The 27,950-nt window shown below is 37.9% G+C and overlaps 2 protein-coding genes across 3 annotated transcripts; both read right to left on the minus strand.

Annotated features, from left to right (window-relative positions):
• Positions 1-6,954: 6,954 nt before the first annotated feature.
• On the minus strand, positions 6,955-8,702 carry LOC149016505 (ankyrin repeat-containing protein BDA1-like). Its single transcript, XM_089156774.1, has 2 exons — positions 8,118-8,702; positions 6,955-8,038 (listed from the first exon to the last, which is right to left on the minus strand). Exons 1-2 carry the CDS (start codon positions 8,700-8,702, stop codon positions 7,328-7,330), a joined length of 1,296 nt encoding a protein of 431 aa, XP_089012900.1. The 3' UTR covers positions 6,955-7,327.
• Positions 8,703-21,990: 13,288 nt separating this feature from the next.
• Positions 21,991-24,073, minus strand: LOC149016506 (ankyrin repeat-containing protein BDA1-like). Of its 2 annotated transcripts, XM_089156841.1 has the most exons (3): positions 24,005-24,073; positions 22,817-23,392; positions 21,991-22,727 (listed from the first exon to the last, which is right to left on the minus strand). In XM_089156841.1, exons 2-3 carry the CDS (start codon positions 23,300-23,302, stop codon positions 21,993-21,995), a joined length of 1,221 nt encoding a protein of 406 aa, XP_089012967.1. In that variant the 5' UTR covers positions 23,303-23,392; positions 24,005-24,073; the 3' UTR covers positions 21,991-21,992. The 2 variants fall into 2 exon arrangements, with proteins under 2 accessions (XP_089012967.1, XP_089012966.1); XM_089156840.1 differs by lacking the exon at positions 24,005-24,073 and having other exon boundaries at positions 22,817-23,566.
• Between the last annotated feature and the right edge of the window lie 3,877 nt (positions 24,074-27,950).

Raw genomic sequence — 27,950 nt, forward strand, 5'->3', positions numbered from 1 at the left:
ATTCTTATTTTGTTGTTCAAACCTGATTGTCTACTTAGTTTAAGTAAATTTGCTATATTATTATGCTATAACCTAAATCACCGGGATTATTTACTGTGTTGGGATGCTTCTTGATGAACAAAGGAAATCCTAGGTTGTACTCTAGTGGGTGGCCTTTTTCATTTTAGTAAATGCCTAAATGGGCTGCACAAACAAATTTCACTGTCAATGAAGTTGAAGCACTTGACACTGGTGTCTATGCCACATGTGAAACTGCCGATGGTGACGGCGGATTGGACTAAGAGAGGAGCATCGGAATCGCCGGCGCCAGCAAGGGTTGAGACACATTGCAAATGACTGATCTAGTTGATGTAACTTATGTGGACGGACATGCTCTATCAGTGCTTGGTGGTGATAATGTTTCAAATAGATCAGCTGTTGAAAAGCCTTTAGTATCTCATGGTAGTGCATCTACTATAGTTGCTACTGAAATTGCGTCCAGATCAAGCGAAGAGCCCACCAAGATGATTACCACCATAGGGTTGGAACTGTAGGAGCCAAGTGATTCATCAGATGATGATTGGCAAGCTGGAGAGTGATGAATAACTGAGGAAGATGACATTAATGATGAAAAAGATGTTGATGATGAAGTCGAGAAGGCTGCATAAAAGGAGAATAACATAGAGGATGAACATTCTAAATGTGAACTTGATGGCTCAAGATGACATGATAGCCAAGCAGGAAGTTTACCATGCGTAGCGCTTGGAATTCTGTGAGGGAATGATTGGAGCATGTTTCATAGGCACATCTGGTTTGGTTTCCATCTTCGCAACCTCACTAGCTACTCCTTTATTGCGTGGACTGCAATTCAAGAGTGGCTTTCGATCTCCCCCGATTGCCCATTGTGTGGTGTTGAACCAGAGAGTGAAGATCATCTTTTTTGGTCATGTCTGATCTCTGCGGTAATTTGGATTTGACTTCTTTTTTTAAATGGGTTTAGTCGTGCTCTTTTGCCCACATGGCGTGAAGAAGTCTAGTGGATTCAAAATCACTTCCAGGGGACTTCCTTGATGCAGGAGGTCCGAAAGTTTAGCTTCACTGTTGCAGTTTATATAATGTGGGAGGCGCGAAACAATGTCATCTTTCGGAATGAGCGCACTAATGCTTCCTTGCTTTTCCAGTTAATTATTTTAGATACCTGTGGAAGGTTCTCACCACCATGCCGTTGTGTGGAATTCTTTGTTCGGTGGAACTTTATGGTGGTATATTATCATCTAGAGGAACGCGCGGCAATTAATTTGGCCCAAACCACTAGAGGGGTAGGTCTTGGTCAATTGTGATGTCTCCCTTATTGGGGAGCATGGTGATTATGGTACCATAGCACAAAATAGTTGTGGACAAGTTCTGTTTGCATTTGTTGGAGGGTGTGTGGCTAGCAGCGTTCTAAGGATGGAATTGAAAGCTATTCAAGTAGGATTATCTGCAGCAAGACGTGGCGGTTATGACCAAGTTGAAATTCGTAGTGACTCGCTCCAAGCAATAAACTTCATTAATGAATCACTTGTCATCCCATGGCAGATGTCGGATTTGCTGGAAGAGATTTGGTCCGTACGAGATTCTTTCCAACAATGCCAATTTGTGCTTCACTTGCGAGAGGTTAAAGCTGCTACAAACTTCCTAGCAAGGCATGTGGATATGGAGACAGAAATTGCACTTGGTTTCTTATTTGCCCGACGAACTCAGTGCAATCACTGAGGCGGAATTGGCATATTTATTTTTGTCGTTAATTTCTTTCTAAAAATGTAATAGCTATTTTAATTATCTTAATATAAAAACGCCTATTTTCGGGGGAAAAAAAAAACCAGGTACTGACTTTGTCAAACCTGGTGAAACTTATTCAAGGTTTTTTGTAATTTTAACCTCACTAAATTATATTATTTTACTATCTTATAAAAGTACAAACTATAAAAATAAAAAGTGCAAATTTCTGAGTCCCCTATACTTAACTCTACTTATTATAACTCCCTTGCTTTAACATTTCACATTTAATTTCTACACATACTCTCATATCTCCTTCTCCCCTAATGTTTCTGTTGTGGGAAGATCAACTTCCTCGCTTGGTTCGGGTTCTTCCCGAGTCCGATTCTCCTAGTCCACTTGAGATCAGAACAGAAGTGAGAGTGGGCCGTCTTTGAGGACGAGAATCCACCTCCAATGATTAAGTCAGTCCTTGAAGAAGACACTGAGAATCACTTCATAAAGACTAAATGTTCAAAGGGGATGCAGGAGATTAATGAAAGGAATGTTCTTGGTAGAGTTAAGAAGAAGAGTAATGGCTGGAGAACGTGTCTTTTTCACCTGAGAGACCTATCGTTATTTATAACGAACCTGAGACCTTCTTTTCTTTGCAATGGTGGGTTGATGCCTTGAAGAAAGATTCGACGGTGGAGATGGCTTCTGAGCATGGATGACGTCGCTCCTTGAGTGGTTCTCTGGACAGCTGTTGATTTCTCTTTTGAAGGTCAACTCAAGTATCACACTGATGTGACGTTGTTCTTTAGCTGAGGGGACAAAAAGAGGTCTTGCGGTACTCGAGACAGCTTCAAGACAAATCAGAAGCTTTCATGCTATCCTAATCATTAAATGGGGCCTCGTGCATTTATGGCTGAATTTAATGTTGATGGACGACATCTGAGAAGGGATACTCCGAATCCCTTATTTACCGCTGGGCTGGCTGCAAAGTTGGTGGGCGGCAAAACGCGGCAGAACTTGTCATCGAGCTCTGTTTCATCGGCTTTGCCCAACGTTGTCTAAGAAGCGCCCTTGCCTGGCTGGCAAGTCTCACCCGCATGGATTCTGGAGCCCTTGGTCCGTTTTGGCGGACTTGTCCCGGTCCAGCGGTTCGCTTCGGATCACCCATAACAGTTTCTAAATACCCAAAAACACTTTTTTTTTTTAACTCAATCTGTTTTTCTCGTTTGTGTTGAGCTGATTAACATTATCGAATTCAAACTTATTATTAAACCGACAAACTAATCACGTATCTTTTCAAACGCTGAAATAAAACTCTTTTTCTTTTTTTGAGTTCAAATAGAAATAACTTACGGTTCGATAATTGGGGAGAGAAAAAAAAAAAAAAAAAATCAACCCTACTGTGTATTAACCTACTAAACGTTACAAGGAACTCTGTCAGTTCAACCAGAGATATGACCTCTTTCTAAATCGTTCTTTATTTTCTTTTTCATTTTTTCTCTAGGTCTTCTGAACTGAGTTCTTACCCTCTTTGATCAACTCCGGAAACCACATGTTTTGTTGAGAAATGTCTCACATACGCAGCGGAATATTTATCAAGAAAGAAAGAAATAAAGAATTAACAAGACACCACAATTTTTACTTGGTTCGGTCTTTCGACCTACGTCCAAGGATGAGTTAACAAACTCATCAGTCATGCAATATTCAATAGTCTAAGGAAGGAGATTACAGCACTAAGGTAGCTACCCAAGAGGAATCATACAGATGGACTAAACAAGAAGAAGAAAGACTCAATCAGAGCGTTTGCACCTGATTACACAGCAGCCTTATCTTCTCTTCAAGGAAACCGAAACCACCAACAGCAAGGCAATAATCAGTCCTTCAGAAGCAAGAGAGCCTCTAACCGTCCACGCTTTACAACCCTTGAACCAGCAGCAAGAAGAAGCACCAAATCTCAAACCCTAGAAGCTCTATCGCAACCAGAGAGAAAACCAGAGAGAAAAGAATGAAGAGAGAGCACGAACCGATCGAATGAATACGCATAAGCCAAACCCCAAAAGATAAAACATATACATATTGCTGTAAAGACCAAAATGCCCTTGAAACTAATACATAAGACATCATAGTCCAACTCCCTGTGAAAAGACATCAATACCCCTGTTACATACAACATGTTTCATCTGCAATTCCCTCATCAGGGCCTTCTTTAACTCCTATTCTCGTCAAGCATCGATCTATCTTTACTCACACATGCATGCTTAACTCCTTTGTTACTCCTACCACTTCACAAGAGATTCATTCCCAGATCCTTAAATTAGGTCATCTCAATGATGTTTACGATATATTCATTCCCAGTAATTTTTTTTTTCATGCTAAGCTGACGAAGACAGCATAGGCTTGGCCAAGCTGAAACCTTTCAGGCTGGGTTGTCCAACCATCCAATATCATATCTTCGCCAACAAAGGGTGGTGGAACCATGTTCCAAAATTCAATGTTGTAGATGGAGTGAAGCTTTTTGTCCATTGAAACTGGGCTATTCTGCCATTATTAATGCTTATTTCTAGAGAGCTTTGGAACCGTATAAACTTTGCTCGAGAGAACGAACTTGTGAACAATTAGCATGTACATGTCATCTTCCAACAACAATTCTTTTAGTTCTGCAATCTTCCTGGTGTCCAAAATTTAACATTAGGACACCCATTTGGTGGCTCAGGCAGATTTAGTTTGGAGAATAAGATTGTCAAAACACCAAAATATATTTTAGCATCACACTTCAAAACTTCAAGATCTTGCAGACTGATTCAAATGAGTTGCAGAAGATTACTACATTTTATGAGTGTGAGCATCCACATAGATTATAACCTAAATCCCTAAATCTCCCCAAACCTTCATTGTGTTGCTTGCAAGCGATGGCTCTATTTCTGTCACTGGCAATACAACAGTGAAGAATTCCCCAACAGATAATCTGTCTCTCTATCGGCGGCAATTCTCAGTGGTTTCTCTCTCTCTCTCTCTCTCTCTCTCTCTCTCTCTCTCTCTCTCTCTCTCTTTTTCCTTTCAAAAGTTGATTTTGATGGTTGCTGTGAAATTATAGGATCGTTTGGTGGCTCAAATAATAAGTTTGAAATTTGAACCAAATAATGTGAGTCCATTCAATTTGAAAGAGAGAAAGTGAGTGAGTTTAAAAAATAGAAACCTAACCAGGAAATTTAAAAATATTGGAAATTTAATCATATGTAAAAGTTTGAATAGGAGAATAATAGTAAAGAAATGACTTGTAAGGTGACCAACTTGGATGTGTTATAACCTTCAGAGAAAGTACAGACAAAGTTGAATTCTTAAAGTTGAGATGAACAAAATCGAACGAATAGAAAGGTTATCGTATTTTATGACTTTTCACTTGCTCTCATTTTTGTAACAAACTAATATTAATTCAAATTTAATAATTTTTTAAAAAATACTAATGATAAAAATTCAGTAGTTATTCTAGTTACGATACATACACGAAACATGTGAGCGGGTGAATTTGGGTCCATTAATTGACCTTCGGAACCAAAGGGACAGAAAACGAAGAGAAAGAGGCTCTGAAGCGAAACCCTAGTGAAACGCCACTCTGAGGAAAACCAACGTCGTCGTGTTTGAGATGGAGAGCCTCCCTCCACCCCTGTTTCTACTTCCTCGCCTCCTCTCTCCCTCTCTCCGCCTTCTGTTTTTACTTTCTCTAGTATATTATTTTTTTTTTTTTTGCCATGGCCTCTGTTCTCCGGCTGTCTCACGCCTCTCTCTGTTATTTCTTCTTCAAGAAAATAGAGAGTAATAGTGAGAGAGAGAGAAACTGAGAAAGAGGCGAAGAGGAACGAAGTGGAGAAAGAAATGAAGAGGGTCAGTAGTCTTTGTCGTTGCAAGTCCTTCTCAGTGTCTCATTCTCTCCGTCTCTATCTGTTATCTCTTTCTCCCCAATCGGTGGAAGGTTCAAGTTATTAGGAAAAAAAAAAAAAAAAAAAAAGAAAAAGAAAAGAAAAGAAAAGAAAAAACCCAAGGAGATGCATGATCCAGTAGTGCATTTCGTAGATTTGATTTTACGCTGAAGTTGGAAGTGTCTCCCGTGGATATGAAAGTTTTGCTGCTGCGAGAGTCTCGTGTTGCTGGTCGCCGTCGGTGTGTCTTCGACGTGGCTGTCGTTTCCGCCCTTGTGGCGTGTTATCTCTCCGCCCTTGTGACGTGTATTTTTTTCCTTGTGGCGTGTTTTTGTCCGCCCTTGTGACATGTATTTCTTTCCTTGTGGCATGTTTTTGTCTGCCCTTGTGGCGTGTCGCCTCTTTGGGCATTTGTGATGGAGGATATGTATGTTGTATTCCTTGTGCTTAATTGTTGCTGTGGTTGTTACAACCATTATTCTAAGGGTTTATTGGGCTCGACCCATTCCTTAGTCTGGATGACCTTGTCTATTGCATGTATGACATTTGGTCAATTTCCATTCCTTGGTTCGGACTGAACCTTGTGTTTTCATGCACTTATCTTTTGTATTTCTTTCTTTTCTTTGATATGTGTCTGTATTTCCTTTCAAGTTTATGATAAAGTTTTTCAGCTTCTTACAAAATAAAAAAAAAAAGAGACAAAGTTCCAATTAAATCAAAATTACCCTTTAAGCCTGTTGGGGCTACAAGTCACAAGTGGGCCCACGTCTCTGTTCGGTTGTTTTAGAATAAAAACAACATAACATGTAATATGAAAAACATTTTGGAAACTTGTTTAGTTTCTTCCTTTTGATAGATCTAACAACAATCTGTTAGTTTTCTATAGAAATTAATTTTATTTTTAAAAATCATAAGTATTTAATTTTATATATTTTTTAAAATTGGTCTGCAAGCAACAAAAATAGAAACTCTTTGAACACTTTCAAGATTGATAATTTTTTTTTCTGATAAAGATTTGACTGCATTAGAAAATAAATGAGGAGTAAAACATCTCAGCAGTGGGTCATAATTAAATAGACTAAAGAGCAGGAAAGATTAAATAGACTAGAGATAGAATGGAGGGTCACATTTCAACGAGCACCATGTAACATGAGAATATAGATATACGGATTCACACATAGTTCAACAATAATCGGAGCTCTCCCCTGAATGTCGTATCCACCATTGCCACCAAATGCTGACACTAATGCTTTGAGAACTAAGTATGCAGAGAAATAGCAACGTAAAGCATAAAAAACAACTCATAATGGTCGTCAGTGAGATCGAACAGGTCACAATGAACAAACCCAAACTTTCCCAGAACCCTAAACCCATAAGACAGAAATGAAATACTGCATTGCAATGGCTAAACTAATGAAGTTGAGTTGGGCAAAACATAAGCCATCAATCTCTACAAGTTGGTTTGAATATACATACAAGAAGTGGATATAAACCTGACCAAGATAGAAATACGCCATGGATTTCGCCGTTTACTGATGGAGAGATTCTTTGGAAGAACAAAGACTCTGAACCTTTGATGAGGGCACAGATTATCAAAGGCTTTGGGCTAAAAATTGGTACTGTAGATGACATCGGAGCCCTTTATATATATGCATGACATCTCTGTCTCCCTCGTACTCTTATCCCTTCTGTCTGCCTTCTTTTATTTTTTGGAGGAATTCTTGAATAATTGGTGATTCACTCAAAGCCAAGCCACTCAGAAAGAGCCCCAAAATCAGAAATGAGAGTGACACATAAAGGCCACCCCACAACATGCAGGTAAGCACCATTCCCATCAGTGCTATTAAAAGTGAAGGACGATGAGGGAATGGTGCGAGTTGAAAAAGCAGGAGCGAAGATAATGCAAAACCAATCCCAGTAGATATCATAACGAAGTGGAACAAGATTGGAAAAGTAGTAGCCAGAATCGGATCTCCAGCATTGTGATGTGGATTTTGAGCAACAGCAGCAACAGCAGAAGCAGTAGCAGTAGCGTTCTTTGTGTAGTCATCTTGCCAAATGCCACCGGGAGGGGTGATTACAGTTTGGTAAGTCGCTGTTACAACCAAAACCGCAACTACAAGTAGATCGCTTCGTTCTGGAATTGGATAATGTGGGCCGTAAATCAAGTATCTACCCAACGCGGCCAAGATTGCCATCGGCGCATCAGTCCTCAGCATCTTTCGGGCTTCACGACGGATGATCTTTTCCATTCTTTCTCGATCTTCTCCCTTATCTAGAAAATGAGATTCTAAGAGATCCAGAGCTGTCAACCCTTCTTTGTTCATCTCATTGACATTCACAGCATTTCTGACAAAAATGTTCCCCTTCTGTAGCAATAGCTCAACCACCTGCAACAATATCAGAGCTAGCTTGAGACAATAATAAAGAGATGCATGAATGCATGCATCTCGATCATAAGAGGTTTACCTCAAGATGTTCTCTTAAAATTGCAAGGTGCAAGACAGTGTTGCCTTCCTGATCTTTCCAGCTTAGAAGATAATGGAAGATGAGATGGCATAACGAGTAAATCTCGTCCACCAATGCCTGAAAGACTCCAATTCGATCATGTTTTATGGCGAGATGAAATGCATTCTCTCCCTTAAAAGTTAGATCCTCAATATTCTTTTGTCGACAACGAAATAAATATACCGAAACCTCGATATGTCCATTAATTATCGCGCAATGGAAAGGGGTCCTTCCTTCTCTGCCCTTGATCATACAAAGAGTTTCGTCAAGTGCCATGAGTTGCCTTACAATCTCTACTTGCCCATTGATTGAAGCTAAGTGCATAGGGGTATACCCCTCATGGTTTAGCTCCCTGGCGAATGAAGGCTTCAAATTTGCAATTTCTGCTACAAAAGAGGCATGACCACCTAGTACAGCCCAGTGCAATGGAGTATTTTGTAATTCCAATTTTTTTTTCTCATCAGGGTTAGATGGACATCTAGCGATTAATGCATACAAATCATCTATATCTCCATTTTGAGTCACTTCAATCAATTCCTGATCCATTATCTAGTGCAACATCAACAAAAAGGACAACGGAATCAATATATATATAAACAAAAGAAAATAGAACATTTGCTTGGCTCCCATGATCAGACACTAAGGCCCTTGAACTGCCTAGAAATGACCATTTTGGCTACACGCAAAGTTTGAAATCTCAGATAATCACGAAGCATTGTATGTCTAAGAAAGGTACTTTGAAGCATTGAAAGAAGAAGAATGGCAGATATTGCTCTATTGATTGTGGAAGACTACGAGAGTAGAATAACCAGAAGCATTAAAAAAGAAAGTGGGATTGGGAACAAGCAAGATGAAGATCTCAATTTCTTCTCTCTTCTTTCTCATCGGAGTCTGAGTGAGTCCTCTTGGATCAAGGAAGTCCAAGTGAAATTCTATTTTGCTGAAAGGACTCGTAGTCCTAAATCTGAAGTTAGTCTTGCTGCCATTGACGGTTTCTTCTTGGCTTTTCAGAATTTCATCGATGTTGATGATTTACCTTTCCTTAACTTGTTGTGCACATCTCCCTGCTGTGCACAACAATGCACTTTTCTTCCAAACGGAATGCAATCATTAAATGTTTAATTTTGAATAAAAAAAATCCTCAATACTTTTTAAATTTGTAAGTTTTCTTAGCCACTTGTTTGGCATATAAAGCAGAGAGATGTAGTGCAGAGAAGTGGATGTTTTTCCTATAATGACTTTAATGAAAATATGCTTATATGACCTGAGAAACAATGGTACGTAAAAATGTCATTTACTTTAAATTAGAAAAACATGTCCCTCCCCACCTATTTTTCTCCTAAGTTTCAGTTGACTTTTTTTTTTTAATTTCGTCTTTTAAGATCATCATCAGCACTTTAAATTAGAAAAACATTTCCCTCCCCACCTACTTTTCTCCTAAGTTTCAGTTGACTTTTTTTTAATTTCTTCTTTTAAGATCATCATCAGCTTGCATCGCATTTAAAAAGACATTATAAAACTATTTATATCTATTCATTTCTAAACATGTTTTTCATTCCATAATTTATTTTTAAATAAAAATTATCAAACTCTCTTTCATTTTTTGATAAAGAATGAATGATTGTTTTGATTTCTTTTAAACTAATATGCAAAAAGGAGAATGAAAACCGATAGAAGAAGGCCTTAAGATAGTTAAAATAGAGAAAAAGAAAATCAGCTATTATTCTAATATATTAGAACCTTAAAGATAGACTCATCATTTTATATGTTCAAACTGAAACTCTTTCATAAGCTATAAGGGAATTAAGAAGAGCTATGTAACAGTACTTACAGTATTTCAAGATTTCACCACTATGTGAGCGGACGATACCCAGTACTCCCAGCACTGTCTCTCTTCCCGCTTGTTCCCTGATTTATCTAATATAAATTTGTCCTCACACGTACCCGTAATACTGGGTTTTATAGATTAAAAATCTCTAGTATGAGTACACTTCCTCCCCTGTAGAAGAAAGGAAGAAATACTTACCTGCCAATGAAGGTAAAGAACAAGATTCCCTCAGCCATGGTGAAAACAATTCTTCGTTCTGTTAAACTTGTGAAGGAACTGATCAAAAAGTATATTCTGATCTTTTCCATTCTGAAGGAAAGGATTAAACTTTTTTTCCTTTTCTAGCTGCTAGCATGAGGGGGACAAAATTGGTTCACTCAGAGAAGGGGTTCTAGGAATCGACATATCCATACTAATTGATCAATTCACATCAATATTTAGGTGACATTAGGTTGATAATAATATACAGATAGATGATAAAATGGAGAAAGAAGTGTGCTTTTGATATCTAACATGGTTCACACACCAATTTGATGTACTACATCCCATATGGGTGAAGATGTAGAAGTTTCACTATGTATTGAAGAAGATTACAATTGATATCTCCAACACTCAATAAACAGTACATGTTTCAAAACCCTAAGCTAAAGCTTAAACTCGAAATTTCAAATCTCATAGTGACCTTATACAAGAGAACATAGGGGTATATAAATACTAATTCAAATAGTAAATTAATTGACGAGTAGGTCATGTTGTATGGTACTACTTCCATCACATATCTCAGAAAAACAGGTCATTGGATCATCACCAAAATATGTCAAAAAGATTCAATCTTCGAATCGGATATAAGAATTTGGTTTACACGTAGCAATACACACATCAGACCTCCAACTTGTGTTGGTCATCAAACCAGGTGCGCATTTCCATTCATAAGCTCCCCTTTGTTAGATCATTCAATCAAGGTTTATTTACTTGAGCCAAGAGTCCAAGAGTCCAAGAGTCCAAGAGTTCCTGGAGAATCAATAAGGAACTTAAATTATTAAAACATTGAAACTCTTCCCCACCAGTCTTCACATCAGCATGGAATACACATACACTTTAAAGATGTCGTTTGGCAATCTTCTTTGACGCACTTCTCTTTTCTTTAGTCTCACAAATGTGGTTCTACAATCTTCGTCTACAATTGATGCTTCAACACTGCATGCTTTAGGTCAAATGAGCTTGGTTTAAACTTTAAATCTTTCATTAAGATGCTTGGTTGATGATTCCTTCTTGTACTAGAGTTAATGTAACAAAAGTTCTTTTGATTGAGTTTTCAAGGGAGGAATCATGGGTGTTGGCACTGAAGAGGAATAATTAAGAGGATTGATCATTCAGATCTTGGAGGAACTAGATTCCTTATACAATTCAACACTGGATGATCATCAGGAGAGTTTTGTCTGCATTTTAATTGTTATGAATGACACAAATTTTTGTAACTGACTTCGAAGATGGACTTCCATCAACATATTTTGATTGGTGACCCAAATAACCTGATTTAGTGATTTACGATATGTAAATGGAAGAAGAAGACTTGGGTTGAGCTGTTTACGTGTTAAAATTCTATGAATATGTATCTTCTGCTCTCTTATGAAGTCATTGTGAGGTTTGAAAATTTTCCCTTGGGTTTTGGGTAAGAGTATTTGTAACACTATTTTGGCAATTAGTGGAAAGATCTCCATTGTAATCTTCTTCCGACATAGTGGATATTCTTCATTTCTGGTGGCTATAGTACACCATATTGATATGTGAACCACGGTAAATATTTGTGTTCCTTCATTATGTTTCTATTTTTGTATGTGATTTTGGTGTTTATTCTTACATCATCCTTCAAAATTAGGTCTGTGGTAGTTCCAAATATGAAGTTCGGATAATAAGATCTCAAAAAGTAATTGATCATGAGCTTTAAAATATGTTCCTAACATGTATTGGAGGCCAAGGCGAGAAAGCATAAAAATCTGCTCGATTCTATTCAATTGATAATGATACAAAGAAATTAAGCAGTAATGCATGCATGTATGAAACTCGATTAAGAGCCCTAAACCCTTCCACATCTGCCAAGTAACAAAAGCTGCCTGCAGATCCTTTTCATCCAATTTGCAGTCAAAGTCCAAAAGATGCGTATCAAAACAAATGGAAGCCATATCATGAGACCATTGAAGACTACTTCAAATTTACCTCTTGCTTCATTGAAAAAAAATCGGTGCTGACAATTTATAAGTAATCGCCAAAACATTTGAACTATTAGAAGAGGAGTAGATAGAGGACCACGAAAAAGAAATCCTGCTGTGAGATTAAAAACTAGGACAGAAGATACTATGAAGCCAGCATAATTTAAAGCCATAAATAAATAATACATAGTTAAAGGATAAGTTGCCCAAATCGCATTTCCTGCATAGTGTGATGATTTTGGATCACTGGGGCGTGACAATGAAGGCAACCACTACAGGTAGAACATTTCTTGCCAAGTGCAGTATTTGGATCAACGCTGAAACTCAAGTGTTTGAGCACTGGACTCGCACCAGAAACACAAACCCATTTTGAAAGAATCCTTGGTGATTCTCTCCAACTGTCATCATGGCCACCTTTGGCTCCAATCCCATGAAGCATCCTTTGTACTCATTTCCTGCTCTTCTCCCCGTGGAAACTCGACCAAGAAATCCAAGCTGTGTACCCATCTTTGTTCTTAATTTACAGTCACCTGCACTGCGTTTCTAACAAGAATTAAGGTTGCAGTGATATAGCAATAGCTCGATTGCCTGTTTTAATGGAAACTGACGGGAGTGTTAAAAAGCACACCCAGAAATCAAGAATTTAAACCGAACAAAAATGAAACACAGATTTAACGTTCTTATTAGGGCCCAAACCATTGAGAACATGCAGACAAATGTCATCATTTGAAATAGTCCTACCGGCAGCTATGAGGAGAGAGAGATGCGTGTGTGTGTGTGTGTGTGAGAGAGAGAGAGAGAGAGAGAATGCAAGAGACCAATATTTACGTGGTTCAGTTGAATTCAACTTATGTCTACCGAAGAGTTTCTGATATTTTCCACTATGTTGAGAGTTGTGTACATGGCTTCTTTATATAGAGATAGAGTCCTTGTTCATTAATGCTTTAGAACTCTTGTAGTTGTGATCTTCTAGATTCCCCGAGTTACATTTACATAAAATATTGATCAGGGTTTTGTAACAATTGTAACCTGTATCAAACTCTTCTTTGGGTTGGTTACAGTATTTGTGAGTACCAATTGTAGAAACCTTCTTGAGTGTAATGGCTGGTGTTTGATTCTCTCTCTCTCTCTAAATGGACATCTATTAACCATTCGACAGAACACCGTCACAAATTTTTTTTACCTATACGTGGTAAAGGGGTCGATCCGGTCCTACCATACCATATAAAGGAGGCTACTCCCTGGCCTACAGCCCCGCCATAAATCGAGAATAGTAATGGGCTTAGCTCTCTGCTTCTATTATATATCTTCAAAATTGGGTCATTTAGGTCGCCTATCAAAATTTGTTAGTGTAAGTCCATCTTCGAAGTTGGGTATAAGAATAAAATGAAGCATAATTAATTACAAGTGTCATAGGATACCTTGGAAAAAACCGATTATTTCTTGGTGCCTTTATGTACTATTTGTCTTCTATTATATTTGGAGAAGCATAAATGAAGTGTTATTGGCAGGTAAAAATTTGCAGAAAATTTCTATTGGTTAAAAGATCTCAAGGTTTCCCCACCCCACATTGAAAATCAATTTGATTGCTGTGACAGAACAGGAAAAATCCTTCCAATTGCCTCTCATTAATTGGGAATTGCTAAGGAAAGGAACTCTGGTCATTGCAGGATATACAAAGTAGAATGAGCTCAAGAATGGAAGTGTTTGACTTGCTACAGCGACCTCAAGCGGTAGGAATGGGATGTTTTGAGTCTCTCTTAAAAGCCGTTTTGAATGGTCTTTGTAGATGAACGGAAGTTTAGCAATATTTTAGGTTTTCAAATAGATGATGTTTGGACTAATTATCATGAATTGCTGTCCTTATTCCTAGACCTAATGGACTATCTAACTAGGAATACAATAGATATCAAGTATGGTAGTTGCCCTCAAAACTTATGTATTAATTTAACCAAACATTCTCTGTACTCAAGCATCCTGATTGAGGTCTCTCTTTTAATTCTAGTTTTCTTTGCATTAGAAAAGAAAAGAAAAAAGAAGTGTTATAGGATACAAAATGAACATCATTATTTTGGTGTTCTTTAAGAAGCAAGACAGTGTTACCTTCCTGGTCTTGGTAAATTTAAAGGGCATGCTGCCAGTGACTCTGAAGGCAGTTCACCAAAGCTTTGAAGGCTTCAACTTGATCATACTTCAAAGCGAGATGAAATGCAGTCTCCTTCTTAAGAGTCAGGTCTGTAATACAACTAGGGCAACTGGAGAGCAATTCTTTCACAACATCGATGTGTCCAGCCATAGTTGCACAATGAAGAGTTCTTTTTTTTTTCCTACCCTTGAGATTACAAATGTTATTGTCTATCTTCAACAGTTCCTTCACAGTGTCTAGATGCTGGCCCCATTTGCAGAAGCCAAGTGTAGAGGATTAAACCCATTTGGTTTAGCTTCATAGTTAATGAAGGCATCAGATTTGCAATTTCTATGGCGAAAGAGGTATGACCAGCTAATACAGACAAGTGTAATGGAGTATTAATGAAGCGAATACCATTAATTTCATCAAGAATAGATGGATATTTGTTAATTGATGCGTACAGAGGTTCTATATCTCCATTCTGAGCCACTTTCAATCAATTCCTGATCCATTAGATGACAATAAACACTCCCTTTTCTCCTTTCCTAGGTGTAGTTGAAAACCCAAGATGCTCAACCACCTATTTCTGCCCTAGATGGAACACACAAATTTTTTTATGCACATGAAAACTAGCAGATCGAACATCAACAATTAGAAATATGAAATTGATGCATAGAAGAGTGAAGCTTTCAAATTATAAACTACGAGCTAAGAGGAAGAGAAGTGTAGAAGGCTTACGCTACTTTCCATTTCCAGCACCGGGGGGGGGGCAAACTGAGAGAGGTCATGGTGATGGGTGTTATAGAGTTTAACTATAGCATGCATGAGGTCACTTTTACCAGGATCTATTTCCCTTTTTGGTGAAAGGATGAGCTCCTTTGGTTGCCAAGAAATATAAATATTTTGATAAAAATTGAAATTCATTTTTCGGGAAAAATAATTTAGATGTTTGATCGTTAGGGTATTAATCTTCCTAGATTAAATAATTTTCATATTTCAAATGAAAATGTAATTTTAATTTATTTATAATAAAAAAAAATCCCTAGAATCTCAATCCTGCATTCACCTTTGCCTTGCACTTTGAGTGCTTGCAATTAAGATTATTAAATGACAAGATCATCCATGTGTTCTTGGAGGATGAACAGATAGACATGAATGTACATGTTTTCAATGCAGTCATTGATATATATGTGAAGTGTCAGTCCATTGACAAGACTTGTAATCTTTGGATTTCACTTCTACTATAAAAGCTCTATACATTTGTGTTATTCCCAGATTGACACTGAGAGGGGGGGGTGAATCAGTGTCTTCAAAAATTCACCACAATGTGGCTGGGTCTACCAGACAATGTACCACCACTCTGCAATCAAGGCACTCCAATATGTGCAACAAAGAGAAATAAACAAAAACGCAATGCACCAGAGTTTACGTGGTTCAGCCAAATTGCCTACATCCACGGAATAATACCCAACCTAGGGTTTCGTATATTACTCAATACACTCTTAGATATTTTGACTGCTACAACAGTCCAGGAACACCAATCCCTGCTTTAGTCTAAAATGCAATTCAGACAAGGGCACCAACCCCAACCCCCTAGACAAGCTCCAACTTGCTAGGTCACATTATTTTGATGCTACAACAGGTCCAGGAACACCAATCCCTCATTATAGTCTAAAATGCAATTCAGACAAAGGCACCAACCCCAACCCCCTAGACAAGCTCCAACTTGCTAGGTCACAATGTAAACCAATAATTCAAGTTCCCCAAATTACATTCATGAGATAGATTCTTCATCACTAAACATAACCTCGAAAATAATAGACAATCACTTGTGAATACGGGTTACCTCAACTTGTGTAAGATGCATGGTAACAATACTTGTTTCTCTTTTTCTCCAACTCTTTTTTTTTCTCTTTTCAATCTTTTTCAGTTTTCTCTCTTTAAAAAAGCCATACAACCATGTTCCCTTCTTTTCTTCTGCTGCTTCTCTTTTCTTCTCTTTCACTTTCTTTCTTGTTCAAAGAAAACAAAAGACTTCTTATTCCCATGCTTCAGATCTCCATAGCCAACCAACGTCTTCTGGTTCGACCTCCACGCTATTCCCAAGCTCCTCAAAACGTCCTCTTTTCTGCTGGAGTTTGTTCTCCTTTTATAGATTAATTAAACTCAGAGTTTGAATCAAACTCAGAGTTCCTATCTGACTTAAACAATGAGTGTTTTGACGTACAAATCGGACTAACATAGAGATCTCCAATGAACAATCCCACCGTTGGATTTGAAGTTCAAGAAGTCTTGAAGCTCTCCTCCAAAAATCGGCTCAATCGGACACTGGATGACCATCCGATGAAGAGGTTGATCAAAACTGGACTCAGAGTTTGAATCAAACTCAGAGTTCCTATCTGACTTAAACAAGGAGTATTTTGACGTACAAATCGGACTAACTTAGAGATCTCCAATGAACAATCCCACCGTTGGATTTGAAGATCAAGAAGTCGTGAAGCTCTCCTCCAAAAATCGGTTCAATCGGACACTATATGACCATCCGATGAAAGGGTTGATCAACGCTGGACAGAGACCCTCAAAAACGGGATTCTTGAGTTTTCTTTATTTGAATTGGATTCTTTCTCTCAAATCTAATTTCCATATCAAAGCCCACTTAAGTTGCCAACAATGACAACACCTTCATTTTAGGCCAATGGAACAACAATCTCCCCCTTTGGGATTGTTGGCAACTCAACCTCCTTTTCTCTTTTCTCTCCCCCTTTGACAACAAGTACAAAGGGTGCTTTGTGCTCCCCCTACCATAGAGCTCCCCCTACATAGACTCTTCCATAGGAGTGCCCACCGCACCTTCCTATCCTATGGAGAAATGATGTTCTATGTATTTTCTCACTTACTCCCCCTTGGAGCCACAACCCCAAGCTTTACTCTTAATCTCAAAACTATGTTTGGACAGTGGTTTTGTGAAGATATCAGCCACTTGATTTTCTGTGAGAACAAACTCCAAACTCACTTCACCTTTTTGACATGGACCACATACATGATTTGAAGGCCTTTTAATCTTTGGAAGATCTCTCACAACTTCCCTTTTACTGAGCTTGGCAAGATTCTTGAGATTTATATGCCCCAATCTCCTATGCCATAACAAACTTTCATCCTCTTGACTCACCATGCACCTGTCTTCACTAGTGTTTGATAAGACATCTAAGTTTCCGGTTGTTCTGGTTCCTAAAGCCACTGCTTTGCCATTTTTTGGCTTCTTGATTTCACAACCTTCTTTAGTGAAAAGAACTTCATATCCACCATCACAGATTTGGCTCACACTAAGAAGATTGTGTTTGAGCCCACTCACATATAGAACATTATTGGATTTTAACTTTCCTTCATCCAGCTTAACTGAGCCTCTACCTTCAATCTTGGCCCCATCATTGTTGCCAAATCTCACTGAACCACCTTTCACTACATTAAGGCTTGAGAACCTATTCTTGTCACCTATCATATGTGTGGAACACCCACTATCAAGAATCCAAGGTGTCTCGCTACTATGAGCCTTGAAAGCTGTTTGAACTACCAAGGAATTTATCATTTTTCCTTTTTGTCCTTTCTCAACCCAAACTGCTTTATCTGATACATCAATAGGTTCCATCGGTTTTCTTTGAATTGTTTGTGCATGTCTTTGAGCTAGCTTTTGGGGAAGGTTTATCTCATTCTGTGAAGGAAGAGCAGTCCAACAATATTTTGCAATATGTCCCAACTTGAAACACCTGAAGCATTCTATTTTAACCTTATCCAATGGAGCAAATCTGTTTATGTTGTTGAATGCCACAACCTTGTTTTGTCTTCTACAGTTTGCCACTTTATGTCCAAAGTTGTTGCATCCATAACAATACCCATTAAAGCCTTGACCATTAAATGTTTTATGATAAGCTCCAGTATAGCTTTCTTTACTCATCTTTGGCTTGGTCTTCCCAATATATGGATTCTTTTGGTGCTCCTCATCAAGACTCATTGGATTTGTTGTATTTCTATTTCCATTGGTCTTATTTACATTTGAACATTCCCCCTTTGAGTATCCAAGACCAGTTTTAATATGAGGTGACCTCTGAACACTAAAGATCTCATCTAGTACCTTATCTCTTCCCCAAGTAGAAGTAAAATGAGTAGTCCCCGTCACTTGATTTTCAACTGTCTTGTCCTTTAAGTTCAATGTAACTGGAGTGGATGATGTGGTAGCTTCTAAATAACTCCTCTTTTGTTCTCCTTCAAGTTCCGATCTTAACCTTCCAACTTCTTTCTCAAGTTCTTCACACTCTATACACTTGAGAGAGAGGGCAAGATGATGAGTCATTTATAACATGCTCCAATTCACTAATTGTGACAATCAACTCCTTGATTTTTGTCTCAGAATTTTCAAGTTGATTCTTCATTTCTCTATTTTTCTTCCTTTCCTTTTTGAGATCAAGCAAGGCAGTAGTACAACTCACCAACATAATCAATTTCACCTTCAGTGTCTTCATTATCATCGAGACTTTTCTTTAGTTTGAGGTGATTCATCATCTTCAATAGCCATAAATAAAACCTCATCGGTTGAGTCATTGTTTTCATCTGATTCTTCTTCGGAGTAGCATTCATTTCTCTCTTCCTCTTCATCTTCCTCTTCATCTATGTTTCCTCTCTTAGGACATTTAGAGGCAAAGTGTCCTATTCCACCACAACCGAAGCACTTAAAAGGTGCTTTTCCCTTGTGTTTACCTGTTCCTTTCTTAAACTTTCTAGCTAAGTAAGCTATAAGTTCATCATCGAGTCTTCGATTCTTTTTCTTCTTTGACCCGTAGCTTCTTCATTGCTTTGAATGCTGCTTCCTTCTCTGTGAACTTTCCCTTTTCAGTTCTCATCTTATAGGTTTTAAGTGTTCCATGTACTTCATCAAGAGTGATTGTATCCAAGTCTTTGGCTTCTTCAATGGCTGAGACTTTGGAGTCATATTTGGGAAGCACAGATCGGAGAATTTTCTGACATATCACAGAATTTTCAATTTTTTCTCCAACTCCTCTGATGGAGTTTACAACCTCATTTACTTTGACCATGTAGCTGTCTATGTCTTCTTCTTCAGTCATCTTAAGACTTTCAAATTGTGCTTTGAAGATTTGCAGTTTGGCTTTCTTAACTTTGATGTCCCCTTCATAGATGCTTATCAACCTGTCCCAGACTTTTTTAGCTGTATCACAGTCCATTACTTTAGCCATGACTTCTTTATTCAGCCCAGACATGATAGCATTTAACGCCTTGAGATTGTGTGCATAAGCCATTTTTGCCTCATTGTCTATAAGCGGAGCTACTGGTTCCTCATAGCCATTAATCACAGACTGCCATACATCATACCCTAGAGATCCGATGTATATCTGCATTCTTCTTTTCCAAAAAACATATCATGTACCATCAAAAATAGGAACTTTCCCAAAGTCTTTGGAGCTGCCTTCACTTGTGGCCATTCTTACAAACTCTCTGATCAAATCCCGAAGTGGTTACATTTCTCTTCACGGGAACTTGGGCTCTGATACCAATTGTTATTCCCAGATTGACACTAAGAGGGGGGGGGTGAATCAGTGTCTTCAAAAATTCACCATAATGTGGCTGGGTCTACCAGACAATGTACCACCACTCTGCAATCAAGGCACTCCAATATGTGCAACAAAGAGAAATAAACAAAAACGCAATGCACCAGAGTTTACGTGGTTCAGCCAAATTGCCTACATCCACGGAATAATACCCAACCTAGGGTTTCGTATATTACTCAATACACTCTTAGATATTTTGACTGCTACAACAGTCCAGGAACACCAATCCCTGTTATAGTCTAAAATGCAATTCAGACAAGGGCACCAACCCCAACCCCCTAGACAAGCTCCAACTTGCTAGGTCACATTATTTTGATCACAGCACAACAGTCCAGGAACACCAATCCCTGTTATAGTCTAAAATGCAATTCAGACAAAGGCACCAACCCCAACCCCCTAGACAAGCTCCAACTTGCTAGGTCACAATGTAAACCAATAATTCAAGTTCCCCAAATTACATTCATGAGATAGATTCTTCATCACTAAACATAACCTCGAAAATAATAGACAATCACTTGTGAATACGAGTTACCTCAACTTGTGTAAGATGCATGGTAACAATACTTGTTTCTCTTTTTCTCCAACTCTTTTTTTTTCTCTTTTCAATCTTTTTCAGTTTTCTCTCTTTAAAAAAGCCATACAACCATGTTCCCTTCTTTTCTTCTGCTGCTTCTCTTTTCTTCTCTTTCACTTTCTTTCTTGTTCAGCAAAACAAAAGACTTCTTATTCCCATGCTTCAGATCTCCATAGCCAACCAACGTCTTCTGGTTCGACCTCCACGCTATTCCCAAGCTCCTCAAAACGTCCTCTTTTCTGCTGGAGTTTGTTCTCCTTTTATAGATTAATTAAACTCAGAGTTTGAATCAAACTCAGAGTTCCTATCTGACTTAAACAATGAGTGTTTTGACGTACAAATCGGACTAACATAGAGATCTCCAATGAACAATCCCACCGTTGGATTTGAAGTTCAAGAAGTCTTGAAGCTCTCCTCCAAAAATCGGCTCAATCGGACACTGGATGACCATCCGATGAAGAGGTTGATCAAAACTCGACTCAGAGTTTGAATCAAACTCAGAGTTCCTATCTGACTTAAACAAGGAGTATTTTGACGTACAAATCGGACTAACTTAGAGATCTCCAATGAACAATCCCACCGTTGGATTTGAAGATCAAGAAGTCGTGAAGCTTTCCTCCAAAAATCGGTTCAATCGGACACTATATGACCATCCGATGAAAGGGTTGATCAACGCTGGACAGAGACCCTCAAAAACGGGATTCTTGAGTTTTGTTTATTTGAATTGGATTCTTTCTCTCAAATCTAATTTCCATATCAAAGCCCACTTAAGTTGCCAACAATGACAACACCTTCATTTTAGGCCAATAAAAAATTAAAAAAACCACAAACAACCAAAAACTAACTATTTTTTTTGTTTCTAATTCACCAACCCCACCCCCCAACCAAAAAATAAATTTTTTTAATTTTAAAATAATTTTATTATTTTTTTTTATTTTTAAGAATCACCCACGCCACCCACCCCCCCCCCCCCCCCCCCTACAAAAACCAACACCCCCCCCCACCCAAAAAGGAAAAGATAAGTAGTGGTGTTCCCCCCACCTCTTTTTTTTTTTTCCCCTTCCCCCCACGGCCGCCGCCCCCCCCCCCCCCCCCCCCCCCCCCCCCCCCCCCCACCCCCGAACCCAAAACCGCCATACCAAGGCCAAACCAAAAAAGATGAGAGGGGCAAAACAAAACCCACCACCCCCACCAAATTTGTTTGAATATATATTCAAAAGGTGGATATAAACCTGACGAAGATAGAAATACGCCATGGATTTCACTGTTTGCTGATGGAGAGATTCTTTGGAAGATCAAAGCTCTGAACCTTTGATGAGGGCACAGATTATCGAAGGTTTTGGGCTAAAATTTGGTACTGCAGATGACATCGGAGCCCTTTATATATATATATATATATATATATATATATATATATATATATATATATATATATATATATAGTACATCAATACATGACATCTCTGTCTCCCTCGTACTCATATTCCTTTCGTCTGCGCGCTAATTTTCTTTTGTTTTCTTTTGTGTAGGAAATCTTGAATAACTGGTGATTGACTCAAAATCAAGCGACTCAGAAAGAGGCCCAAAATCAGAAACGAGAGTGACACATAAAGGCCACCCCACAACATGCAGGTAAGCACCATCCCCATCAGTGCTATTAAAAGTGAAAAACGATGAGGGAATGGTGCGAGTTGAAAAAGCAGGAGCGAAGATAAAACAAAACCAATCCCACTAGATATCATAACTATGTGGAACAAGATTGGAGAAGTAGTAGCCAGAATCGGATCTCCAGCATTGTGATTGTGATTTTGAGCAGCAACAACAGCAGCAACAGCAGCTGAAGCAGCAGCGTTAGTGTTCTTTGTGTTGTCATCTTGCCAAAAGCCACCGGGAGGGGTGATTACAGTTTGGTAAGTCGCTGTTACAACCAAAACCGCAACTACAAGTAGATCGCTTCGTGCCGGAATTGGATAGTCTGGGCCGTAAATCAAGTATCTACCCAACGCGGCCAAGAATGCTATCGTCGCATCAGTCCTTAGCATCTTTTGGGCTTCACGAAGGATGATCCTTTCTACTCTATCTCGATCTTCTTCCCTATCTGGAAAATGAGATGGTAAGAGATCCAGAGCTGTCAACCCTTCTTTGTTCTTCGCATTGACTTTGACAGCATTTCTGACTAAAATGTTCCCCTTCAGTAGCAATAGCTCAACCACCTGCAAAAATATCAGAGCTAGCTTGAGACTATATTAAAGAGATACATGCATGCATGCATGATGGAAAATTGAATAACATCTACGTTTACCTCACGATGTCCTCTTATAATTGCCAGGTGCAACACAGTGTTGCCTTCCTGATCTTCGCAGCTTAGAAGATATTTGAAGATGAAAAGGGAAAACGTACAAATCTTGTCTACCAGTGCCTCAAAGACGTCAATTCGATCATATTTTATGGCGAGATGAAATGCATTCTCCCCCTTAAAAGTTCGCACCTCGATATTCCTATGTTCAGAACTAAATAAGTACATCAAAACATCTTTATGACCATTAATTATCGCGCAATGGAAAGGGCTTCTTCCTTCTCTGCCTTTGATCATACAAAGAGTATTGTCAAGTGCCATGAGTTGCCTTACCATATGTAGATGCCCCTTGATTGAAGCCAAGTGCAAAGGGGTATACCCTTCATGGTTTAGCCTTTTGGTGAAGGAAGGCTTCAAATTTGCAATTTCTGATACAAAGGTGGCATGACCACCCAATACAGCCCAGTGTAATGGAGTATTTTGGAATTCCATAAATTTTTTCTCATCAAGAATAGATGGACATCTAACAAGTAATGCATACAGAGCATCTATATCTCCCTTTTGAGCCACTCCAATCAATTCCTGATCCATTATCTAATGCAACATCAACAAAAAGGCAAACAACGAAATCAATAGCTAAACTAGAGAAAATAGCTAGAAAATTTGCATGGCTCCCATGATCAGACACATAAGGCCCTTGACCTGCCTCGAAATGACCATTTTGGCTACATGTAAAGTTAGAAATCTCAGATAATCTCAAAGCATTGTATGTCTAAGAAAGAGAGCTACACAAGGTGCCGGCAACTAAGACTTTTTTCCCCCCTCTCTCTCTTCTGTTTTAAGATCATTACTAGCTAGTTTGCATTCGATTTAAAAAGACATGATAAAACTATTTATATCTATTTATTTATTAAAATTAATTTTCATTTCATAATTTACTTTGAATAAAAAATGACTAAACTACTTATTATTATTATTTTTATCCAAATTCTTGTCTTGAATTCTTTTAAATGCAAAAGATTAGAGAATGAAAACTGATACAAAATGGCCTTCAGATAGTGAAATAAAGAAAAAGAAAATCAGCTGATGTTCCAATATATTAGGACGTTAAAGATAGCCTCATTATTTTGATTGTTCAAACTGAAACTCTCTCATAAACTATAACGGAATTAAGAAGAGTTGTGTAAGACTTACACTATTTCAAGCTTTCTGGAAACTATGATTTACACGAGTCCTCCCAGCACTGTGTCTCTTCGAAATTCTTCCCTGATTTGTCTAATAAGATTATGTCCTCACAAGTAGCTGTAATACTGGGTTTTATAGGTTTTAATTCTCTAGTATGAGGACACTTCCTCCCAGGTAGAAGGAAGGAAGAAATACTTGTCTGCCAGTGAAGGTAAAGAACAAGATTCCCTCAGCCATGATGAAAACAATTCTTCCTTCTGTTATACATGTGAATGAGCTTTAAAAATTATATTCTCTTTTCTATTCTGAAGGAAAGGATCAAACTTGTCTTCCTTTTCTTTTACTGCTGATGGAAAGTACTCAGATTTCCCGCATGCTACTAGCATGAGGGAAAAAATTGGTTCACTCAGAGAAGGGGTTCTAGGAATCGACATATGTATACTTATTGACGAACATCAATATTTAGGTGATATTAGGTTACGATAGTATATGGATAGATAATAAAACGGAGAAAGAAGTGTGCTTACAATTAGAGTGGAACTAGGATTCAACATTAGAGGGGGGCGAAAAATGAAGTTCAGATCACCTCCCCGTTGGGGGAACACTAATGTTTTTTCACCGCACATATTGTATGAGTCCATGTAGGGCTCATTGGGTGTCTACCTCTGAATTATTTTATCATATTAATATGTAGACCCATATATATTGTTGGGCCTAGACATATTCAAAAAAAAGTAAATTATTAATAATGAAATTTTTTTCTTGACAAAATATAGTTAAATTAATGCAACAAGGAATATATATATAAAGACATATGATTGAGGAGTTACTTTCTAACTAGGAATGACATTTATATTCCTACAAAAAAAAAATTATATCAATTTTTTTATATTTAAAAATTATTCTCAATATGGGGGGGGGGGGATTAGTGATATTTCACATATGAGAAGAAAAAGAAAGAAAAATTAAAGGAACTGATCAAACTTTTTCAAAAAATGGGGAGGGGGCCATGGCTCCCTCTAGCCCCAACGTAGGTCCGCCTTTCCTTTCAATATCTAACATGGTTTACACATCAATTTGATGTACTATGTCCATATGGGTGAATAAGTAGAAGTTTCACTATGTACAAAAGAAGATTACAATCGAAACCTCCAATAGACAATGAATGGCACGTGTTACGCTTAGCTAAAACTCTTAAATCGAAATTTCAAAATCTCACAATGACTTTATACAAGAGAACATGGAGGTGTATAAATAATAACTTAAATAATAAATTGATCGACTGTAGATCATGTTGTATGGTACTACTTCCATCACATATCTGAGCAAATCATATACACATGAGACCTCCAACTTTTGTTGGTTCTCAAATCAGATGTTTATTTCTATCCATGAGCTCCCATTTGAAGGATCATTTAATCAAGGTTTGTTTACTTGAGCCTATATCCGTAGGGTCCAAGAGTTCCTGGAAAGTCAATAAAGAACTTAAATTATTAAAAGAGAATGAAAGCTGATGCAGATTGCCCTTAAGATAGTGAAACAAAGAAAAAGAAAATCAGTTGTTATTCCAATATATTAGGACCTTTAAAGATAGCCTCATTATTTTACATGTTCAAACAAAAACTCTCTCATAAGATATAAAGATTGAATTAAAAAGAGTTCTGTAAAGACTTACAGTATTTTAAGATTTCACCACTATGAGAGCTGATGATACCCAATACTCCCAGCACTTGTCTCTCTTCCCACTTCTTCCCTGATTTGTCTAATATAAATTGGTCCTCACAGGTACCTGTAATACTGGGTTTTATAGATTTTAGTTGTCTAGGATGAGGTCACAAGGAAGAAATGCTTACCTGCCAATGAAGGTAAAGAAACAAGATTTCCACTGCCATGGAGAAAAAAAGTTATTCTTTCGGCTCTACTTGTGAAGAAATGACCACAAATTCTATTCCTTCTCTTTTCTACTCTGAAGGAAAGAATCAAAGTTTTCATCTTTTTTCTACTGCTGATGTATGAAGCTGTAAAAGTTTTGCTGCGTATAGAAGAAGATTACAGTGTGAATTTCTCAACGCTCAATAAACGGTGTTACAGACTCTTAACAAAAACTCTAAACCGAAAATCTCAAATCTTATGGTGACTTTATACAAGAGAACATAAAGGCATATAAATAGTAATTCAAACGGGAGAATGGATCCAACAAATAATTCATGTTGTATGTTATTTTTTCCATCACATATTTCAGCAGAACAGGTCATCGGATCATCAACAAAATATGTTGAACAGATTCAATCTTTGAATTGGATACAAGAATTTGGTTCAGACATAACAATATACACACGAGACCTCCTACTTGTGTTGGTCATCAAACCAGGTGGGTATTTCCATCTATAAGCTCCAATTTGTAAGATCATTCAATCAAGGTTTATTTACTCGAGCCTAAACCCTTAGGGTCCAAGAGTTCCCGGAGAATCAATAAAGAACTTTAATTATTAAAACATTGAAACTATTCCCCACCAGTCTTCATATCAGCATTGAATACACTTTAAAGATGAACTTTGCCAATCTTCGATGAACTTTGCCAATCTTCTTTGACGCACTCCTCTTTTCTTTAGTCTCACTAAAGTGTTCTCCAATCTTGGTCCACAATTGATGCTTCAACACTCCATGCTTTAGGTCAAATGAGCTTGGATTAAACTTTGTATCTTTCATTGAGATGCTTGGTTGATGATTCCTTCCATTTTCTTGTACTGGAGTTAATGTTACAAAAGTTCCTTGATTGAGTTTTCAGGGGAGGAATCATGGGTGTTGGCAATGAAGAGGAACAAGAAGAGTGATCATTCAAATCCTAGGAGGAACTCGGTTGCTTATATAATTCAACATAGGACGATCATCAGAGTTTTATCTGTATTTTAACTGTTATGTATGATTGAATTATTGTACCCAAGTTTGAAAATAGACCTGCACCAACATAATTTGATGGACAAATTGAATAAACCGATTTGTGAGATTTGGATGGAGCTAAAGGGCAAGTCCACTTGTTTATGCAATTAAAATTCAATAAGTACCCTATTTTTATTCTTCTATAAAGTCATTGTGACATTTCGGATTTTCACCTTAGTGTTTTGGGTGGAAATTTTTGTAATGCGGCTCTGATTGAGAAATCTCAAGTGTAATATTTTTCCTATATAGTGAAAGTTCTTCTTTGTAGATGTAACACATCGTATTGGTATGTGAATCACTTTAAATCTCTATGTACCTTCAATTTGTTCCTCTTTTTGTTTGTGATTTCTAGGTGTTCTTCTGACATCACTCTTAAAAATTAGGTCGATGGTAGTTCTGCAATATGAAGTTCAGACAAAGATCGCAGAAAGTATTACACATGAGCTTTAAAATATGTTCCTGAAATGTATTCGAGGCTTGGTGAGAGTGTAAACTGAATTCCTTATCTAGATATTCTGGACCTTATTTAGTTAATAATATATGGTACAGCAGTAATGCATGAACGTGTGAAACTCGGTTAAAAGCCACAAAACCCTTCCACATCTGCCAAGTAACAAAAGCTGCCTGAAGATCCTCCTCATCCAATTCGCAGTCAAGCCCAAAAAATCAGTATCAAAAGAAATGGAAGCCATTTCATGAGACCATTGAAGACTACTTAAAATTTTTCACTTGCTTCAGTGAAAAATATTGGTGCTGACAATATATTAGTAATTAATTGCCATAAACATTTGAGCTATTAGAAAATGACCACGGAAAGAAATCTTGCTGTGAGATTAACAACGTGGACCGAAGAGACAATGAAGCCTGCATAATTTAAAACCTTGACTACTAAATAATACATAGTTAGAGAATAAGTAGCTCAAATCGTATTTCCTGCTTAGTGTGTTGGTTTTGGATCACTGGGGCCTTTTTGTTCATCTTGCCAAAACCCAGCTGGAGGGGTAATTCCAGTCTG

This window comes from Hakea prostrata, chromosome 5 (genome assembly GCF_041222555.1).
Source record: "Hakea prostrata isolate BN-2017 chromosome 5, UWA_Hpros_2, whole genome shotgun sequence".
NCBI classification, from domain to species: domain Eukaryota; kingdom Viridiplantae; phylum Streptophyta; class Magnoliopsida; order Proteales; family Proteaceae; genus Hakea; species Hakea prostrata.

Excerpts from the sequence above, each read along its gene's own strand:
- LOC149016505 (XM_089156774.1), bottom strand. The coding sequence starts at position 8,702 with ATGGATCAGGAATTGATTGAAGTGACTCAAAATGGAGATATAGATGAT. Across the intron at positions 8,039-8,117 it reads TTTTAAGAGAACATCTTGAG|GTGGTTGAGCTATTGCTACA; the intron begins GTAAACCTCTTA and ends ATATTGTTGCAG.
- LOC149016506 (XM_089156840.1), bottom strand. The coding sequence starts at position 23,401 with ATGGATCAGGAATTGATTGGAGTGGCTCAAAAGGGAGATATAGATGCT. Across the intron at positions 22,728-22,816 it reads TTATAAGAGGACATCGTGAG|GTGGTTGAGCTATTGCTACT; the intron begins GTAAACGTAGAT and ends ATATTTTTGCAG.